General features: G+C 43.7%; 1 protein-coding gene and 1 pseudogene across 1 annotated transcript; one reads left to right on the plus strand and one right to left on the minus strand.

The window, feature by feature from the left end:
- The window catches only part of LOC133361358 (zinc finger protein 836-like), a 63456-nt pseudogene that overhangs the window by 29974 nt on the left and 13486 nt on the right, over positions 1 to 19996 (plus strand).
- Positions 2529 to 16961, minus strand: LOC133361308 (oocyte zinc finger protein XlCOF6-like; the record flags this gene model as incomplete). The annotated part of the gene is made up of 5 exons (XM_061580246.1): positions 16944 to 16961; positions 15809 to 16231; positions 11316 to 11972; positions 6898 to 7575; positions 2529 to 3077 (listed from the first exon to the last, which is right to left on the minus strand). Coding segments are annotated over exons 1-5 (2325 nt in total), but the record flags the coding sequence as incomplete, so codon positions are not given.

Below are 19996 nucleotides of genomic sequence, written 5' to 3' on the forward strand. Positions count from 1 at the left end.
TGACGCGTGCTGCCGCCACAAAGCACGCAGGCCACTTTGAGGCAATTCAATGTAAGGGATAATTAATTAGTCCAATGAGATTGAAGGCGACACCGACAGAATTTCTCGAGCGCTGGTTTGATATGTAGGGCGGGGAACTGTGCAGGGCCACTTTGCACACACTTGTTTGGGCCCAATGAAAGATTAAGCACAGTGGTTTTAAGGGAATGGGCGCAATATTGATGGAGCTGCGTACGAAAGAGTGGTCAGTTATGTCCACTGGGCCGTCGAACCGAACCCCACCAATAATGAACAGATTTTATTGAAAGTTCTGGAATTGAAAATGTATGTGGCTATCTGATTAGTGGAGGGTTCTTGGTTGCACCCGCGGACGTTCTTCGTTGGGGAGATATCGCCACCAGGACGCAGTGTTCGGCGGGTGCAACAGCAACACTGTACCCACAGTAGATTTTGCGTTGCGACCATCACTCTAAATATGGTGTTGCGTGAAAGTAGGTGCAATTGTTGACCGAAGAGACGCTGTTGTGCGGCAGGTTTATTTATTTATATTTGTCGAATGAAAGTGAGCTGTGGCTTTTTGCCGGCTGTTTTATTAATTTTTATCGACGAATCAGAGCTAGCTGTTTGGGCGGGTCCGTGCATAAATTAACGTCCAGATACGCACGCAGACGACCAAACCAGCGTAGTTGTTTAAGATGTTACATGCATACATATTACATACAGACATATCTCATGCATACATTACATACAGACATGTTACATACTGACGAGCAAATTGTGATTCCTAGAGGACCACGGTGTGAAGCTAAGAATTCGAATTCAAATATCACACTTCAATGTACGGTGTTCTAATCTTTAACACCAGTTTATTGTTATTTTATAGCGTTATAATGTATAGCTCATAGCTTATATTGTTAGAGTTCACAACATTATAGTTTACTATAACACTAGTTTGTAGTGTTATTTTAAAGCGTTACAATGTATAGCTCATAGTTTAAAGGATATATTGTTCGAGTTTATAATGTTAGAGTATGCAATGTGAGTTTACAATTTGAAAGTTTGTGGACGTGCCCTGTTCTCGTGGGACCCGACACGGATTTGGAAATAATTGCTATGATCATGTCTGAGCTGGGATGAGCGACTAATGTTTACTTTGATCATAACTGTGTGTAGGTAAGTGCAATCGGGGCTTAGTGAATACTACTCATGAATTAACTCATATTTCTTTCGGATATAAATTTTAAATCGTGTTGGTAGAACAAGTCGCCTGCCTTTTCTACTCGAATTGTTATCTTCAAGTGCGTCCGTAAATATACTGCTAAAATACACAGCATAGGGAAGGCTGCCTGGTTGGGGAGATGTAGTTTGGCTAAGACGCTGTGGCCTGGTGATGAAACAATGGAGTTAAACACTCGCTGCTTGGCCCCGTCGACAGCAGCGAAGGCTGTCATATACCGCTCTTTGGGGCTGTATGTGTATAGTTGAAGGTGCTAGGTGTTGTTTTCTTCTAACAGCTACTAACGTGCATGTAACGATTCATAATGTTTGGTGTTATCGTTTATAGTATTACAGTTTACATGTTATAGAGTACAGTTTATCCCCGACATACTTCGGGAACGATTCACTACGGGTACCTTTCCCCTCAAGGAACACTTGTTCATCGGGTAGACAGCCAAGATGCTGCCGGTTAAGGGCACACTTGTGTGACGGAGATCCTCCACCTGAAACTCGCTTAACATGTTTTTGCTAGGAACATTATAAAATAAAGACCGGACAAACATGTGTTAAAAATACGTTTTTATTCATCTGCAATAATTTTTACGTCAAAACTCGAAGGGAATATTTATTATGTCCTATGTTCACACATTTCCAGTACAATGCAAATCATTTCCGTTCCAGGAATACCAAAGCGTTAAAGGATCATTCCCCATGATTTCCTTATTAGTTCACCACATTTGTTCACTGTGGGTCTATGTTGAAGTCAAGGCCATATATCCAACGAACGCGTCATCAATGTACATCCTGAAATCGGCTATCTAAAGTTGATTAATACCAATAAAAAAAGCTTTATACTTGAAAAAAAACGTTTAAAATGTTGAGTAAAGATGTACCTACATACGCATTCCAACTTTAGCTCAACAGGAACACTTAACGACTACAATTGAACAGTCTCACAACCAGTGCTCATCACACCACTTCGGCAAGTAATCCGATAACATTACAAACCACCACTGTGCACGTCAAAAACTGTAAATGGTCAAAATTATAACCAAAAAGTACTCGATACGGCTTAATAGGTATAACCACATGACATAATATTTTTTCAGTCACTCCGAGCTCTCTGGTTGACTCTCGAGCCACTCCATTACATCCAGCCACCTCTCGGGATCCAACTGCATGGGATCGAATGTGGAAACTTCTTCAGGACCAATTGCAGCACCTTGAATTTCAGCTTTTGATTTCAGTTTCCTATCATTGTGGACCTTCTGATGCATGTTCATGGTTGATGACCGTGCAAATGCCTTCCCACACACAGAGCACAAGAATGGCTTCTCACCCGTGTGTGTTCTCTGGTGACTTTGAAGATGTGATGACTTTGCAAATGTCTTCCTACACACAGAGCACAGGAATGGCTTCTTGCCCGTATGTGTTCTCTGATGGTCTTGACAAGTTGACGAGTGTGCAAATGCCTTTCCACACACAGGGCACAGGAATGGCTTCTCGCCGGTGTGTGTTCTCTGGTGACTCTGAAGATGTGATGAGTGTGCAAATGTCTTCCCACACACAGAGCACAGAAACGGCTTCTCGCCAGTGTGTGTTCTCTGGTGACTCTGAAGATGTGATGACTGTGCAAATGTCTTCCCACACACAGGGCACAGGAAAGGCTTCTCGCCCGTGTGTGTTCTCTGGTGACTCTGAAGATGTGATGAATGTGCAAATGTCTTCCCACACACAGGGCACATGAACGGCTTCTCGCCCGTGTGTGTTCTCTGGTGTCTCTGAAGATGTGATGGCCATGAAAATGTCTTCCCACACACAGAGCAATTGCATGGCTTCTTGCCTCCGTGTACGTGGGGCTGTGGAGAGCGTCTCTGCTCCATGTGAGCGAAGTAACAGCAGCGGTGTTATCGAGTCAAAAGTACGCTATCGGCCGCAAGGATGTTTAGCGTTGAGTTTTGGATTTTGTTAACAGCTAAAACAAGAACGACACTCGCGTCTAACCGAGACGCAAAAAAATCCCGCTAATTTGACGACGAACACGTTTAAGAGTTTATCCGCGAAAATAGACACCTACTTGGAGATTCACGGTATATCGATGTCTAGAACCCGTCTGAAGATGTCGCCACGAACTCTCCCGACGCAAAGTCGCCTAACTGTCGACACAGCAAAAGTGCTCGCCAGGCTGCGTTGTCTCGCGGTTGAAGGGCGATCAGCAGAGCGACGAGTCGAGCGTCCAACCTCATCAAGTTCCCTCTCGAAATGGCATTGAGCTCTGCTTCTGAGCCGCCTTATAACTCCCCGCCTAGGATCAAAACCTTTGTCTTTCAGGATATTTGCATTCGATTGTTAATTTTGGAAGGTACAATCCGCATGTAGATTAACATACATGAATATGTAAGTGCATCTCAGTGTGTAATTGTGCGCTTATTTTGAATAAATGGAAAAACTTTGTCCTCGATTTAAAGTGAATGCAGAGAAATTAGCATGTAACTTTAGAAAAGGAAGAGAGCGGCCTTCTCGACGAGGGAGTGAAACCCAATAGGTAATATTCTTTTACAGCGTTACAATGGATAGGTTGTAGTTCATAGGTTATAATATTATGTTTCACTATGATAGAGCTTAACATGTGAGAGTCTACAATATCAGAGTTGATCAAATGCGACGATCAGAACAGAGGCTTTAATCAAAGGCGTCATCCCATCACGGAACACCACCTCCCTGCGTTTATCACAGCAACAGAAGTAACTACAGCAGCAACAATAGCAGCGACAACAACAGCAGCAACATCACATTTCGAGGGCGACGCAGCTACTTCCGATTCTGCTGCCCAGCTGTTTGTAGTCGGGACCTGCTCTCGCAGGACCCCACACGTCTTTGGAAATGATTGCGATGATCATGTCTGAGCTGAGAATTAAGTCACTCAAGATTACTTTTTTAACCATAACTTTAGGTAGGTTAGTGTCATTGGGGCTCTATGAATACTACTCATGAATGAAATCACACTACTGTATGGCATTGTACTAATTTTGGTTAATCGAGTAGAATAAGGCACGTGCCATGTCCAGACGAATTATTATCAACAACAAATTTTGAATAAATGGATAAACACGTTCGCCATGCCCTCCGTTGTCCTCAATTTAAAGTGAATGCAGCCCCGTGGCGTTGCCAAAAACCGCCAAGCTTCGGGAGGGAGCACGTACAGACGCGTAGTGACCACACTCGACTTTAATAGCTGCTCTCAAACAACACTGTCTCCAATAGTGTTTTACGGGCTATGGTGTTAAGCGGATAATCAGTCGTTTTGGTCAAGGCGTATGGGATAATACACACCTCTGTTATCCCATAAACACAATGCACAGCAGCGGGAAGGCTGCCTTGTTGGGGAGATGTAGCTTGGGTAAGGTGCTTTGACTGGAGTTAGGCGATGTGACTGGGTTATCACGCGGATTCCGAAAAGCAGCTTAGACGAAACGATCCACTGCGCTCCCCACATGGACAACGACATTCTAAATTTTTAAAAAATTGAAAACATATTTTTAAATACGTATTTGAAAACAGGACCCTGCGGGGTGGGCTGGTAGGAATAATACTAATACCGGTACAGGGATATTGACCGGGTATAGAGGAGTTAAAAAGAAAATGATTTGTGCATGGGGGGTGAGCAATGACGTCCACACCCCCCTCCCACTGACTCGCGCGCCCACAGAGCAAGGATTGCAACAGGCGATGTCATTGGCTGCGCCCGCAGCAGTCATTCTCCGCTGTAGTCCTGGCATCTGCTGCTCAGCTTCATTCCCCAGCTGTGGTCCCAGTGGCACCGTCTCTCTGGGGAACCGTGTGGTGTGTGTAGCGAGTAGCACGGGGTGAGTGGGTAGTGTGGTGATAGCGGTCACGGTTGGCACCGATGCACGACCACCGCCACCACCCCTACTGGGCGGTGGACCTGCCACCACAAAGCAGCACGCGGCGGAGGAGTGAGGCGATCGCTGTCGCCACGCGAGCGAGGCCCCCTGTTCTCGTGGGACCCGACAAGGATTTGGAAATAATTGCTATGAACATGTCTGAGCTGGGATGAGCGACTAATTTTTACTTTGTTTAATCATAACTGTGTGTAGGTTAGTGCTATCGGGGCTTAGTGAATACTACTCATGAATGAACTCATACTTCTTTCGGATATAAATTGAAATCATGTTGGTAGAACAAGTCGGCTGCCATTTCTAGACTAATTGTTATCTTCAAGTGCGTCAGTAAATATACTGCTAAAATACACAGCATAGGGAAGGCTGCCTTGTTGTGGAGATGTAGTTTGGCTAAGGCGCTGTGGCCGGGTGATGACACGGATTCTGAAACAATGGAGTTAAACATTCGCTGCTTGGCTCCGTCGACAGCAGCGAAGGCTGTCATATACCGCCCCATTTACGAGTTGGCTGTATGATGTGTATAGTTGAAGGTGCTCGGTGTTGTCTTCTGCTAACAGCTACTAACGTGCGTGTGTTGTCTGTTTTTAGGATTTGTCCATAGATGTTGTTCTTTTTATTGCGGCGTTTTTTTGTTGAGTTTTGTCACTTGAGTGTTACATGAGCAGAGTGCGATTATTATACAACCACACTGTGATTATAATGCTTCTGATGATATTATAATACCTTACCTACGTTTATATGGTTATAATTTAAAACACTAGTTTATAATTGTTTAATGTTTAGTGTTATCGTGTATAGTATAACAGTTTACATGTTATAGAGTACAGTTTATCCCCGACATACTTCGGGATTTGGGACTGGTACGTTGATGAACGATTAACTACGGGGGCCTTTCCCCTCAAGGAACACGTGTTAATAGGGTAGACAGCTAAGATGCTGCCGGTTAAGGGCACACTTGTGTGACGGAGATCCTCCACCTGAAATTATCTTAACATGTTTTTGCTAGGAACATTATAAAATAAAGAACGGACAAACATTTGTTAAAAATACGTTTTTATTCATCTGCAATCATTTTTACGTCAAAACTCGAAGGGAATATTTATTATGTCCTATGTTCACACATTTCCAGTACAATGCAAACCATTTCCGTTCCAGGAATACCAAAGCGTTAAAGTATCATTCCCCATGATTTCCTTATTAGTTCACCACATTTGTTCACTGTGCGTCTATGTTGAAGTCAAGGCCATATATCCAACGAACGTGTCATCAATGTACATCCTGGAATCGGTTATGAGAGTCGATGAATACCAACCAAAAAAAGCCATATACTTGAAAAAAATCCTTTTAAAATGTTGAGAAAAGATCTAATTATAGAGGCTTTCCAACTTTAGCTCAACAGGAACACTTAACGACTACAAATGAACCCTCTCACAACCAGTACTCATCACACCACTTCGGCAAGTAATCCGATAACATTACAAACCACCACTGGGCACGTCATTAAACTCACAAAAACTGTAAAACAAAAATCGTCAAAATTACACACAAAAGTACTCGATACGGATTAAAAGGTATAACCACATGACGTAATTTTTTTCAGTCACTCCGAGCTCTCTGGTTGACTCTCGAGCCACTCCATTACATCCAGCCATCTCTCGGGATCCAACTGCATGGGATCGAAGGTGGAAACTTCTTTAGAACTCATTGCAGAACCTTGAATTTCAGCTTTTGATTTCAGTTTCCTATCATTGTGGACCTTCTGATGCCTGTTCCTGGTTGATGAGTCTGCAAATGTCTTCCCACACACAGGGCACAGGAATGGCTTCTCGCCCGTGTGTGTTCTCTGATGACTATGAAGATTTGATGACTTGGAAAATGTCTTCCCACACACCGGGCACAGGAATGGCTTCTCGCCCGTGTGTGTTCTCTGATGACTATGAAGAGTTGATGAGTCTGCAAATGCCTTCCCACACACAGGGCACAGGAATGGCTTCTCGCCCGTGTGTGTTCTCTGATGACTATGAAGATTTGATGACTTTGCAAATGTCTTCCCACACACAGGGCACAGGAATGGCTTCTCGCCCGTGTGTGTTCTCTGATGACTATTAAGAGTTGATGAGTCTGCAAATGCCTTCCCACACACAGGGCACAGGAATGGCTTCTCGCCCGTGTGTGTTCTCTGATGACTATGAAGAGTTGATGAGTCTGCAAATGCCTTCCCACACACAGGGCACAGGAATGGCTTCTCGCCCGTGTGCATTCTCTGATGAGTTTGAAGAGTTGATGACCGTGCAAATGCCTTCCCACACACAGGACACAGGAATGGCTTCTCGCCCGTGTGCGTTCTCTGATGAGTTTGAAGAGTTGACGATTGTGCAAATGCCTTCCCACACACAGAGCAATTGAATGGCTTCTTGTCTCCGTGTGCGTGGGGCTGTGGAGAGCGTCTCTGCTCCATGTGAGCTTAGTAACAGCAGCGGTGTTATCGAGTCAAAAGTACGCTATCGGCCGCAAGGATGTTTAGCGTCGAGTTTTGGATTTTGTTAACTGCTAAAACAAGAACGACACTCGCGTCTAACCGAGACGCAAAAAAATCCCGCTAATTTAACGACGAACACGTTTAAGAGTTTATCCGCGAAAATAGACACTTACTTGGAGATTCACGGTATATCGATGTCTGGAACCCGTCTGAAGATGTCGCCACGAACTCTCCCGACGCAAAGTCGCCTAACTGTCGACACAGCAATTGTGCTCGCCTGGCTGCGTTGTCTCGCGGTTGAAGGGCGATCAGCAGAGCGACGAGTCGAGCGTCCAACCTCATCAAGTTCCCTCTCGAAATGGCATTGAGCTCTGCTTCTGAGCCGCCTTATAACTCCCCCCCTAGGATCCAATCCTTTGTCTTTCAGGATATTTGCATTCGATTGTTAATTTTGGAAGGTACAATCCGCATGTCTATTAACATACCGAAGAGTAATGTGCCCATTGTGCTTCATGCATGAATATGTAAGTGCATCTCAGTGTGTAATTGTGCGCTTATTTTGAATAAATGGATAAACACGTTCGCCATGCCCTCCATTGTCCTCGATTTAAAGTGAATGCAGCCCCGTGGCGTTGCCAAAAACCGCCAAGCTTCGGGAGTGAGCACGTACAGACGCTTGCAATACAATCACTCTAACATCAGTAACCAAAATCCGATCTGGTACATGGTCTCCGCTTAAACTTGTTTATATTCGTTTAATGTTTAATGCTCTCTTTAAAGCGTTACAGTTTACATGTTTTAGAGTACAAGTGATCTCCAGTATACTTCGGAATTAGCGAAAGGAACGTTGCTAAACTATTTATAACAGGGACCTTTCCCCTCTAGGAACACATCTTGATGGTGGAGACAGCCAAGACGTTGCCGGTTAATGTCAGACTTGTGTTGCTGCAGTTGCTGCTGCTGCAGTTGCTGCTGCTGCAGTTGCTGCAGTTGCTGCTGCTGCAGTTGCTGCTGTTGCTGTAGTTGCTGCTGCTGCAGTTGCTGCTGCTGCTGCAGTTTCTGCTGCTGCTGCAGTTGCTGCTGCTTCTGCTGTTGCTGCTGCTGCTGCTGTTGTTGCTGCTGTTGCTGCTTAATATGCTTCAGTTCCAGTGGTGTTCCGTGATGGGATAACAAACTTTGATCAAATACTTTTATCAAACAAGTCATTACAATTGCAACGATTCATAATTTCACGGGCTAATATTGGGTTTGTGCGATTATTGAACATATTCATACTGAATATTGTTATTTGATTCCATTGAGATGGAACATTCATCCCGCAGTGGACAGCTTGATCCTAATACCACCAAAGTGTTAATCAAGTAATTTTAATCCCATCCTGATCCTGCACCTTCCGTTTCACATATCACATCCTTGGTTCGCACGTCCATATTACATACATACATGTTACATACATGCATGTACCATGTTACATACATACATGTTACATGCATACATGTTACATGCACATATACTTACTACAAACAGATATGTTCCATACATACATGTTACATACTTACGACTGTAGTGTGATTCGAAGAGGACCACGGAGTGATTCGAATAATTCGAATGCGATTCGAAAATCACACTTCAAGGTAGGTTGTTGTAATCTATAACACTAGTTAATAATGTTATTGTATAGCGTTATAATGTATAGCTCATAGGTTATATTGTTAGAGTTCACATACTAGTTTACAGTAATTTGAAGATTCTTCAAATGTATATGTGAATGTTTTTAAGTTACCATTGTTGAAGTTCATAATGTTAAAGTTCACAGTGTGAGAATTTACAATGTGAGAGTATATCCAAGACGTCGATCGATGGCGTTGGTCTGGTAGGTTCGATCATAGTTTTTGATCAAAGACGTCATCCCATCACGGGACACCAACATGCTGCGTATATAACAGTAACAGAAGCAACTACAGCAGCTACGAAACCATTCGATGGCAAAGCAGCGACTTCTTCAATCTGAGAGTTTGTGGCCGTGCCCTGTTCTCGTGGGACCCGACAAGGATTTGGAAATAATTGCTATGATCATGTCTGAGCTGGGATGAGCGACTAATGTTTACTTTGTTTAATCATAACTGTGTGTAGGTTAGTGCTATCGGGGCTTAGTGAATACTACTCATGAATGAACTCATACTTCTTTCGGATAGAAATTTGATATCGTGTTGGTAGAACAAGTCGCCTGCCTTTTCTAGACGAATTGTTATTTTCAAGTGCGTCCGTAAATATATTGCTAAAATACACAGCATAGGGAATGCTGCCTTGTTGTGGAGATGTAGTTTGGCTAAGGCGCTGTGGCCGGGTGATGACACGGATTCTGAAACAATGGAGTTAAACATTCGCTGCTTGGCTCCGTCGACAGCAGCGAAGGCTGTCATATACCGCCCCATTTACGAGTTGGCTGTATGATGTGTATAGTTGAAGGTGCTCGGTGTTGTCTTCTGCTAACAGCTACTAACGTGCGTGTGTTGTCTGTTTTTAGGATTTGTCCATAGATGTTGTTATTTTTATTGCGGCGTTTTTTTGTTGAGTTCTGTCACTTGAGTGTTACATGAGCAGAGTGCGATTATTATACAACCACACTGTGATTATAATGCTTCTGATGATATTATAATACCTTACCTACGTTTATATGGTTATAATTTAAAACACTAGTTTATAATTGTTTAATGTTTAGTGTTATCGTGTATAGTATAACAGTTTACATGTTATAGAGTACAGTTTATCCCCGACATACTTCGGGATTTGGGACTGGTACGTTGATGAACGATTAACTACGGGGGCCTTTCCCCTCAAGGAACACGTGTTAATAGGGTAGACAGCTAAGATGCTGCCGGTTAAGGGCACACTTGTGTGACGGAGATCCTCCACCTGAAATTATCTTAACATGTTTTTGCTAGGAACATTATAAAATAAAGAACGGACAAACATTTGTTAAAAATACGTTTTTATTCATCTGCAATCATTTTTACGTCAAAACTCGAAGGGAATATTTATTATGTCCTATGTTCACACATTTCCAGTACAATGCAAACCATTTCCGTTCCAGGAATACCAAAGCGTTAAAGTATCATTCCCCATGATTTCCTTATTAGTTCACCACATTTGTTCACTGTGCGTCTATGTTGAAGTCAAGGCCATATATCCAACGAACGTGTCATCAATGTACATCCTGGAATCGGTTATGAGAGTCGATGAATACCAACCAAAAAAAGCCATATACTTGAAAAAAATCCTTTTAAAATGTTGAGAAAAGATCTAATTATAGAGGCTTTCCAACTTTAGCTCAACAGGAACACTTAACGACTACAAATGAACCCTCTCACAACCAGTACTCATCACACCACTTCGGCAAGTAATCCGATAACATTACAAACCACCACTGGGCACGTCATTAAACTCACAAAAACTGTAAAACAAAAATCGTCAAAATTACACACAAAAGTACTCGATACGGATTAAAAGGTATAACCACATGACGTAATTTTTTTCAGTCACTCCGAGCTCTCTGGTTGACTCTCGAGCCACTCCATTACATCCAGCCATCTCTCGGGATCCAACTGCATGGGATCGAAGGTGGAAACTTCTTTAGAACTCATTGCAGAACCTTGAATTTCAGCTTTTGATTTCAGTTTCCTATCATTGTGGACCTTCTGATGCCTGTTCCTGGTTGATGAGTCTGCAAATGTCTTCCCACACACAGGGCACAGGAATGGCTTCTCGCCCGTGTGTGTTCTCTGATGACTATGAAGATTTGATGACTTGGAAAATGTCTTCCCACACACCGGGCACAGGAATGGCTTCTCGCCCGTGTGTGTTCTCTGATGACTATGAAGAGTTGATGAGTCTGCAAATGCCTTCCCACACACAGGGCACAGGAATGGCTTCTCGCCCGTGTGTGTTCTCTGATGACTATGAAGATTTGATGACTTTGCAAATGTCTTCCCACACACAGGGCACAGGAATGGCTTCTCGCCCGTGTGTGTTCTCTGATGACTATTAAGAGTTGATGAGTCTGCAAATGCCTTCCCACACACAGGGCACAGGAATGGCTTCTCGCCCGTGTGTGTTCTCTGATGACTATGAAGAGTTGATGAGTCTGCAAATGCCTTCCCACACACAGGGCACAGGAATGGCTTCTCGCCCGTGTGCATTCTCTGATGAGTTTGAAGAGTTGATGACCGTGCAAATGCCTTCCCACACACAGGACACAGGAATGGCTTCTCGCCCGTGTGCGTTCTCTGATGAGTTTGAAGAGTTGACGATTGTGCAAATGCCTTCCCACACACAGAGCAATTGAATGGCTTCTTGTCTCCGTGTGCGTGGGGCTGTGGAGAGCGTCTCTGCTCCATGTGAGCTTAGTAACAGCAGCGGTGTTATCGAGTCAAAAGTACGCTATCGGCCGCAAGGATGTTTAGCGTCGAGTTTTGGATTTTGTTAACTGCTAAAACAAGAACGACACTCGCGTCTAACCGAGACGCAAAAAAATCCCGCTAATTTAACGACGAACACGTTTAAGAGTTTATCCGCGAAAATAGACACTTACTTGGAGATTCACGGTATATCGATGTCTGGAACCCGTCTGAAGATGTCGCCACGAACTCTCCCGACGCAAAGTCGCCTAACTGTCGACACAGCAATTGTGCTCGCCTGGCTGCGTTGTCTCGCGGTTGAAGGGCGATCAGCAGAGCGACGAGTCGAGCGTCCAACCTCATCAAGTTCCCTCTCGAAATGGCATTGAGCTCTGCTTCTGAGCCGCCTTATAACTCCCCCCCTAGGATCCAATCCTTTGTCTTTCAGGATATTTGCATTCGATTGTTAATTTTGGAAGGTACAATCCGCATGTCTATTAACATACCGAAGAGTAATGTGCCCATTGTGCTTCATGCATGAATATGTAAGTGCATCTCAGTGTGTAATTGTGCGCTTATTTTGAATAAATGGATAAACACGTTCGCCATGCCCTCCATTGTCCTCGATTTAAAGTGAATGCAGCCCCGTGGCGTTGCCAAAAACCGCCAAGCTTCGGGAGTGAGCACGTACAGACGCTTGCAATACAATCACTCTAACATCAGTAACCAAAATCCGATCTGGTACATGGTCTCCGCTTAAACTTGTTTATATTCGTTTAATGTTTAATGCTCTCTTTAAAGCGTTACAGTTTACATGTTTTAGAGTACAAGTGATCTCCAGTATACTTCGGAATTAGCGAAAGGAACGTTGCTAAACTATTTATAACAGGGACCTTTCCCCTCTAGGAACACATCTTGATGGTGGAGACAGCCAAGACGTTGCCGGTTAATGTCAGACTGGTGTTGCTGCAGTTGCTGCTGCTGCAGTTGCTGCTGCTGCAGTTGCTGCAGTTGCTGCTGCTGCAGTTGCTGCTGTTGCTGTAGTTGCTGCTGCTGCAGTTGCTGCTGCTGCTGCAGTTTCTGCTGCTGCTGCAGTTGCTGCTGCTTCTGCTGTTGCTGCTGCTGCTGCTGTTGTTGCTGCTGTTGCTGCTTAATATGCTTCAGTTCCAGTGGTGTTCCGTGATGGGATAACAAACTTTGATCAAATACTTTTATCAAACAAGTCATTACAATTGCAACGATTCATAATTTCACGGGCTAATATTGGGTTTGTGCGATTATTGAACATATTCATACTGAATATTGTTATTTGATTCCATTGAGATGGAACATTCATCCCGCAGTGGACAGCTTGATCCTAATACCACCAAAGTGTTAATCAAGTAATTTTAATCCCATCCTGATCCTGCACCTTCCGTTTCACATATCACATCCTTGGTTCGCACGTCCATATTACATACATACATGTTACATACATGCATGTACCATGTTACATACATACATGTTACATGCATACATGTTACATGCACATATACTTACTACAAACAGATATGTTCCATACATACATGTTACATACTTACGACTGTAGTGTGATTCGAAGAGGACCACGGAGTGATTCGAATAATTCGAATGCGATTCGAAAATCACACTTCAAGGTAGGTTGTTGTAATCTATAACACTAGTTAATAATGTTATTGTATAGCGTTATAATGTATAGCTCATAGGTTATATTGTTAGAGTTCACATACTAGTTTACAGTAATTTGAAGATTCTTCAAATGTATATGTGAATGTTTTTAAGTTACCATTGTTGAAGTTCATAATGTTAAAGTTCACAGTGTGAGAATTTACAATGTGAGAGTATATCCAAGACGTCGATCGATGGCGTTGGTCTGGTAGGTTCGATCATAGTTTTTGATCAAAGACGTCATCCCATCACGGGACACCAACATGCTGCGTATATAACAGTAACAGAAGCAACTACAGCAGCTACGAAACCATTCGATGGCAAAGCAGCGACTTCTTCAATCTGAGAGTTTGTGGCCGTGCCCTGTTCTCGTGGGACCCGACACGGATTTGGAAATAATTGCTATGATCATGTCTGAGCTGGGATGAGCGACTAATGTTTACTTTGTTTAATCATAACTGTGTGTAGGTTAGTGTCATCGGTGCTTAGTGAATACTACTCATGAATGAACTCATACTTCTTTCGGATAGAAATTTGATATCGTGTTGGTAGAACAAGTCGCCTGCCTTTTCTAGACGAATTGTTATTTTCAAGTGCGTCCGTAAATATATTGCTAAAATACACAGCATAGGGAAGGCTGCCTTGTTGGGGAGATGTAGTTTGGCTAAGGCGCTGTGGCCGGGTGATGACACGGATTCTGAAACAATGGAGTTAAACACTCGCTGCTTGTCCCCATCGACAGCATTTAAGGCTGTCATATACCGCGCCATTTACGAGTTGGCTGTATGATGTGTATAGTTGAAGGTGCTAGGTGTTGTCTTCTTCTAACAGCTACTAACGTGCCTGTGTTGTCTGTTTTTAGGATTTGTCTACTGATGTTGTTCTTTTAATTGCGGCGTTTTTATGTTGAGTTCTGTCACTTGAGTGTTGCAATTTGTTTAAGAATACGTCATGTGAGCGTGGTGTTTTGCTTGTTGGAATTTCGCTTTGTTACAATTTGTGATTGTTATAAAATCGTAAAGATTCAGAATCTCATGAGTTAAGAATGGGTTTGTGCGTGATTCTTATACGACCACACTGTGATTCTAATGCTTCTAATGATATTATAATACCTTATCTCAGTTTATATGGTTATAAATTAAAACACTAGTTTATAATCGTTTAATGTTTAGTGTTATCGTTTATAGTATTACAGTTTACATGTTATAGAGTACAGTTTATCCCCGACATACTTCGGGAATTAGGGACTGGTAGGTTGATGAGCGATTAACTACGGGGACCTTTCCCCTCAAGGAACACGTGTTAATCGCGTAGACAGCCAAGATGCTGCCGGTTAAGGGCACACTTGTGTGACGGAGATCCTCCACCTGAAACTCGCTTAACATGTTTTTGCTAGGAACATTATAAAATAAAGAAAATTTGTTAAAAATACGTTTTTATTCATCTGCAATCATTTTTACGTGAAAACTCGAAGGGAATATTTATTACATTTCCAGTACAATGCAAACTATTTCCGTTCCAGGAATACCAAAGCGTTAAAGTATCATTCCCCATGATTTCCTTATTAGTTCACCACATTTGTTCACTGTGGGTCTATGTTGAAGTCAAGGCCATATATCCAACGAACGCGTAATCAATGTACATCCTGAAATCGGCTATCTAAAGTTGATTAATACCAATAAAAAAGCTTTATACTTGAAAAAAAACGTTTAAAATGTTGAGTAAAGATGTACCTACATACGCATTCCAACTTTAGCTCAACAGGAACACTTAACGACTACAATTGAACAGTCTCACAACCAGTGCTCATCACACCACTTCGGCAAGTAATCCGATAACATTACAAACCACCACTGTGCACGTCAAAAACTGTAAATGGTCAAAATTATAACCAAAAAGTACTCGATACGGCTTAATAGGTATAACCACCTGACATAATATTTTTTCAGTCACTCCGAGCTCTCGGTTTGATCCCCGAGCCACTCCATTACATCCAGCCACCTCTCGGGATCCAACTGCATGGGATCGAATGTGGAAACTTCTTCAGGACCAATTGCAGCACCTTGAATTTCAGCTTTTGATTTCAGTTTCCTATCATTGTGGACCTTCTGATGCCTGTTCATGTTTGATGAGTGTGCAAATGCCTCCCCACACACAGGGCACAAGAATGGCTTCTCGCCCGTGTGTGTTCTCTGGTGACTTTGAAGATGTGATGACTTTGCAAATGTCTTCCTACACACAGAGCACAGGAATGGCTTCTTGCCCGTATGTGTTCTCTGATGGTCTTGACAAGTTGACGAGTGTGCAAATGCCTTTCCACACACAGGGCACAGGAATGGCTTCTCGCCGGTGTGTATTCTCTGGTGACTCTGAAGATGTGATGACTGTGCAAATGTCTTCCCACACACAGGGCACAGGAACGGCTTCTCGCCCGTGTGTGTTCTCTGTAGACTCTGAAGATGTGATGAATGTGCAAATGTCTTCCCACACACAGGGCACATGAACGGCTTCTCGCCCGTGTGTGTTCTCTGGTGTCTCTGAAGATGTGATGGCCATGAAAATGTCTTCCCACACACAGAGCAATTGAATGGCTTTTTGCCTCCGTGTACGTGGGGCTGTGGAGAGCGTCTCTGCTCCATGTGAGCGAAGTAACAGCAGCGGTGTTATCGAGTCAAAAGTACGCTATCGGCCGCAAGGATGTTTAGCGTTGAGTTTTGGATTTTGTTAACAGCTAAAACAAGAACGACACTCGCGTCTAACCGAGACGCAAAAAAATCCCGCTAATTTGACGACGAACACGTTTAAGAGTTTATCCGTGAAAATAGACACCTACTTGGAGATTCACGGTATATCGATATCTAGAACCCGTCTGAAGATGTCGCCACGAACTCTCCCGACGCAAAGTCGCCTAACTGCCGACACAGCAATTGTGCTCGCCAGGCTGCGTTGTCTCGCGGTTGAAGGGCGATCAGCAGAGCGACGAGTCGAGCGTCCAACCTCATAAAGTTCCCTCTCGAAATGGCATTGAGCTCTGCTTCTGAGCCGCCTTATAACTCCCCCCCCTAGGATCCAATCCTTTGTCTTTCAGGATATTTGCATTCGATTGTTAATTTTGGAAGGTACAATCCGCATGTCTATTAACATACGGAAGGGTAATGTGCCCTTTGTGCTTCATGCATGAATATGTAAGTGCATCTCAGTGTGTAATTATGCGCTTATTTTGAATAAATGGATAAACACGTTCGCCATGCCCTCCATTGTCCTCGATTTAAAGTGAATGCAGCCCCGTGGCGTTGCCAAAAACTGCCAAGCTTCGGGAGTGAGCACGTACAGACGCTTGCAATACAATCACTCTAACATCAGTAACCAAAATCCGATCTGGTACATGGTCTCCGCTTAAACTTGTTTATATTCGTTTAATGTTTAATGCTCTCTTTAAAGCGTTACAGTTTACATGTTTTAGAGTACAAGTGATCTCCAGTATACTTCGGAATTAGCGAAAGGAACGTTGCTAAACTATTTATAACAGGGACCTTTCCCCTCTAGGAACACATGTTGATGGTGGAGACAGCCAAGACGTTGCCGGTTAATGTCAGACTTGTGTTGCTGCAGTTGCTGCTGCTGCAGTTGCTGCTGCTGCAGTTGCTGCTGCTGCAGTTGCTGCAGTTGCTGCTGCTGCAGTTGCTTCTGTTGCTGTAGTTGCTGCTGCTGCAGTTGGTGCTGCTGCTGCAGTTTCTGCTGCTGCAGTTGCTGCTGCTTCTGCTGTTGCTGCTGCTGCTGTTGTTGCTGCTGTTGCTGCTTAATATGCTTCAGTTCCAGTGGTGTTCCGTGATGGGATAACAAACTTTGATTAAATACTTTTATCAAACAAGTCATTACAATTGCAACGATTCATAATTTCACGGGCTAATATTGGGTTTGTGCGATTATTGAACATATTCATACTGAATATTGTTATTTGATTCCATTGAGATGGAACATTCATCCCGCAGTGGACAGCTTGATCCTAATACCACCAAAGTGTTAATCAAGTAATTTTAATCCCATCCTGATCCTGCACCTTCCGTTTCACATATCACATCCTTGGTTCGCACGTCCATATTACATACATACATGTTACATACATGCATGTACCATGTTACATACATACATGTTACATGCATACATGTTACATGCACATATCTTAAACAACTACGCTGGTTTGGTCGTCTGCGTGCGTATCTGGACGTTAATTTATTTACGGACCCGCCCAAACAGCTCGCTCTGGTTCGACGAAAATAAAACAGCCGGCAAAAAGCCACAGCTCACTTTGATTCGATAAAATAAATAATTAACACGCCCGGAAGAGAGCGATAGCATAGGTCTGGCAAGGTCTGCGCCGCAGTGCTGCAGTGCACTGTGGGCGCAGACCCTGCGCTGTGTGAGTGTGGTGTGTATGCAAGTGTGCGAATGGTATTTACGCTAATATTACGTTTATTTATGTAAAAAATGGGTGCTGCGTGCTGCGATTAGTGGAGTCCCCAAACAACTTTACCTTACGAGTAGGCAGGGGTGGCTATACAGTAAGTCTTAGCGGACTGAGCTGGCAGCTTCACCTGCCGGGACCACGGCCAGTTGCGTAGCGCACCCCTACAGTTTCGCCCATGGGTCAATACCCCCATGGGGCAACCCAGCTGACTGTTTGATGGGTACAATGGCTACTTTTTGGTTTATTCGGCTTATTACCATTATTATGTATTGACGTTGATCACGTCTCCATGGACGGCTTGCTGTCTATTTCGGTTGTGTAATTGCGATGTTGTGCATGCTGCTGCTGGTAAGGGCATGTGTTGCATAATATGCAGCATGTGTCCGCGTATCATGTTTGGCACGGATGCAGTTGGCATTACTGTACATTTATCATGTTTTGGAGTGCCAATCCCATGCACTTTGAAATGTAATAAACTGTCTAAAAAGGTTGCAGCCCGGCCCCCGCCGCTGTCACTCTCTGGCCGTTGCACAAGCCATATCGGAATTTGCGACATGCTAAGACAATGAGTACAGTGCGACACCACCCGGATAACTCCCGGGATCAAAATGGCCATTGGAAAGTGATCGCTTTTTTGAGATGATTATGGTACTACCACAGGGTATTGTGAACGGTTCAGTAGGAGGAGAGGTCTGGATTTCTAAGTCTCACAGTACCGGTAAGAAGCGCCGGGTGGGGGATGCCCTCCACTGGGGTACTAATTCTGTCATTATTAGTATACGATCATGCAATGTTTCTCTCTGCAAGCTGGCATAACTGAAACGATCCCCGTTATTGTTAGATTGAGAAATGGAGTGACCCACACCTCTGATACCATATGTGAGGAACCCAAAAATCTAATGCATGCGTAAAACACCCACAATGGGAATACGTAAACTTAAAAACACCAACAAAATACAAATAGGTGGCCCCATAGCAGATCTGTCTGTGTGTACATACAGACAGAGGATGCAGGGGCCAACCTGTGTGCGATTGGAACGGTGCAATTGCTGACCAATGTCACTGTGGATGGCGCACACGCTGATGCACACCGGAGCTGTGTCTTTGCGATGCAAAGCATGGTGGATGGTGGAGCGCATATGGATGGTGCGTTACGAATAAAATAAAACAAAACAAACCGCTGGAAGCAGCCATGCGAGCAGGCTACCTTGAGAGCGATCGCGAATGGGTTGCGTGTCTGGTAGAAGCCTTGCTCTTTCAGATGCCGTACCAGCTTCGTCAACTCTTCGCTACGATTCTGCTGTATTCCATGCCAGCAGATACGAAGGCTCTCTGGGATAAATTCTACGACGAATTGGCTCGCGATTACGAGTACCAGAACCGCCAGGTGACCAACAAAGAAGAAATGGTAAATCTTCTAGCTTCTTTCGGTCAAGTCACGTAGAAGGGAAGTAATAAAATAAAAAAATTATAACATAATAAAATAATTCTCACGACGTTTCGGCCACAACGCAAGCAGCCGTCCTCAGGTGAAAACCAGGTCTGTCGAGGCGACAGCGTCTGAATGAAACAGCACACGTGCTTGGAGCATATATATAAGCTTGGTTGGAAGGGGGGGAAAGGGCGCCTTGACAAAATAATTTGCATATCAAGAGGAATTTAGCATATTTATGGGAAATGCAGGTATGTGATTACTACTACTTATGCCCGTGCATTATGCAGGATTAGCAGCATCAAAGGGAGGGGATATGGGATATGCAGGTATGTGATTAGTACTACTTATGCCCGTGCATTATGCAGGATTAGCAGCATCAAAGGGAGGGGA

This window comes from Lethenteron reissneri, chromosome 72 (assembly GCF_015708825.2).
Source record: "Lethenteron reissneri isolate LAM-NWPU_2019-01 chromosome 72, ASM1570882v1, whole genome shotgun sequence".
Classification (NCBI taxonomy): domain Eukaryota; kingdom Metazoa; phylum Chordata; class Hyperoartia; order Petromyzontiformes; family Petromyzontidae; genus Lethenteron; species Lethenteron reissneri.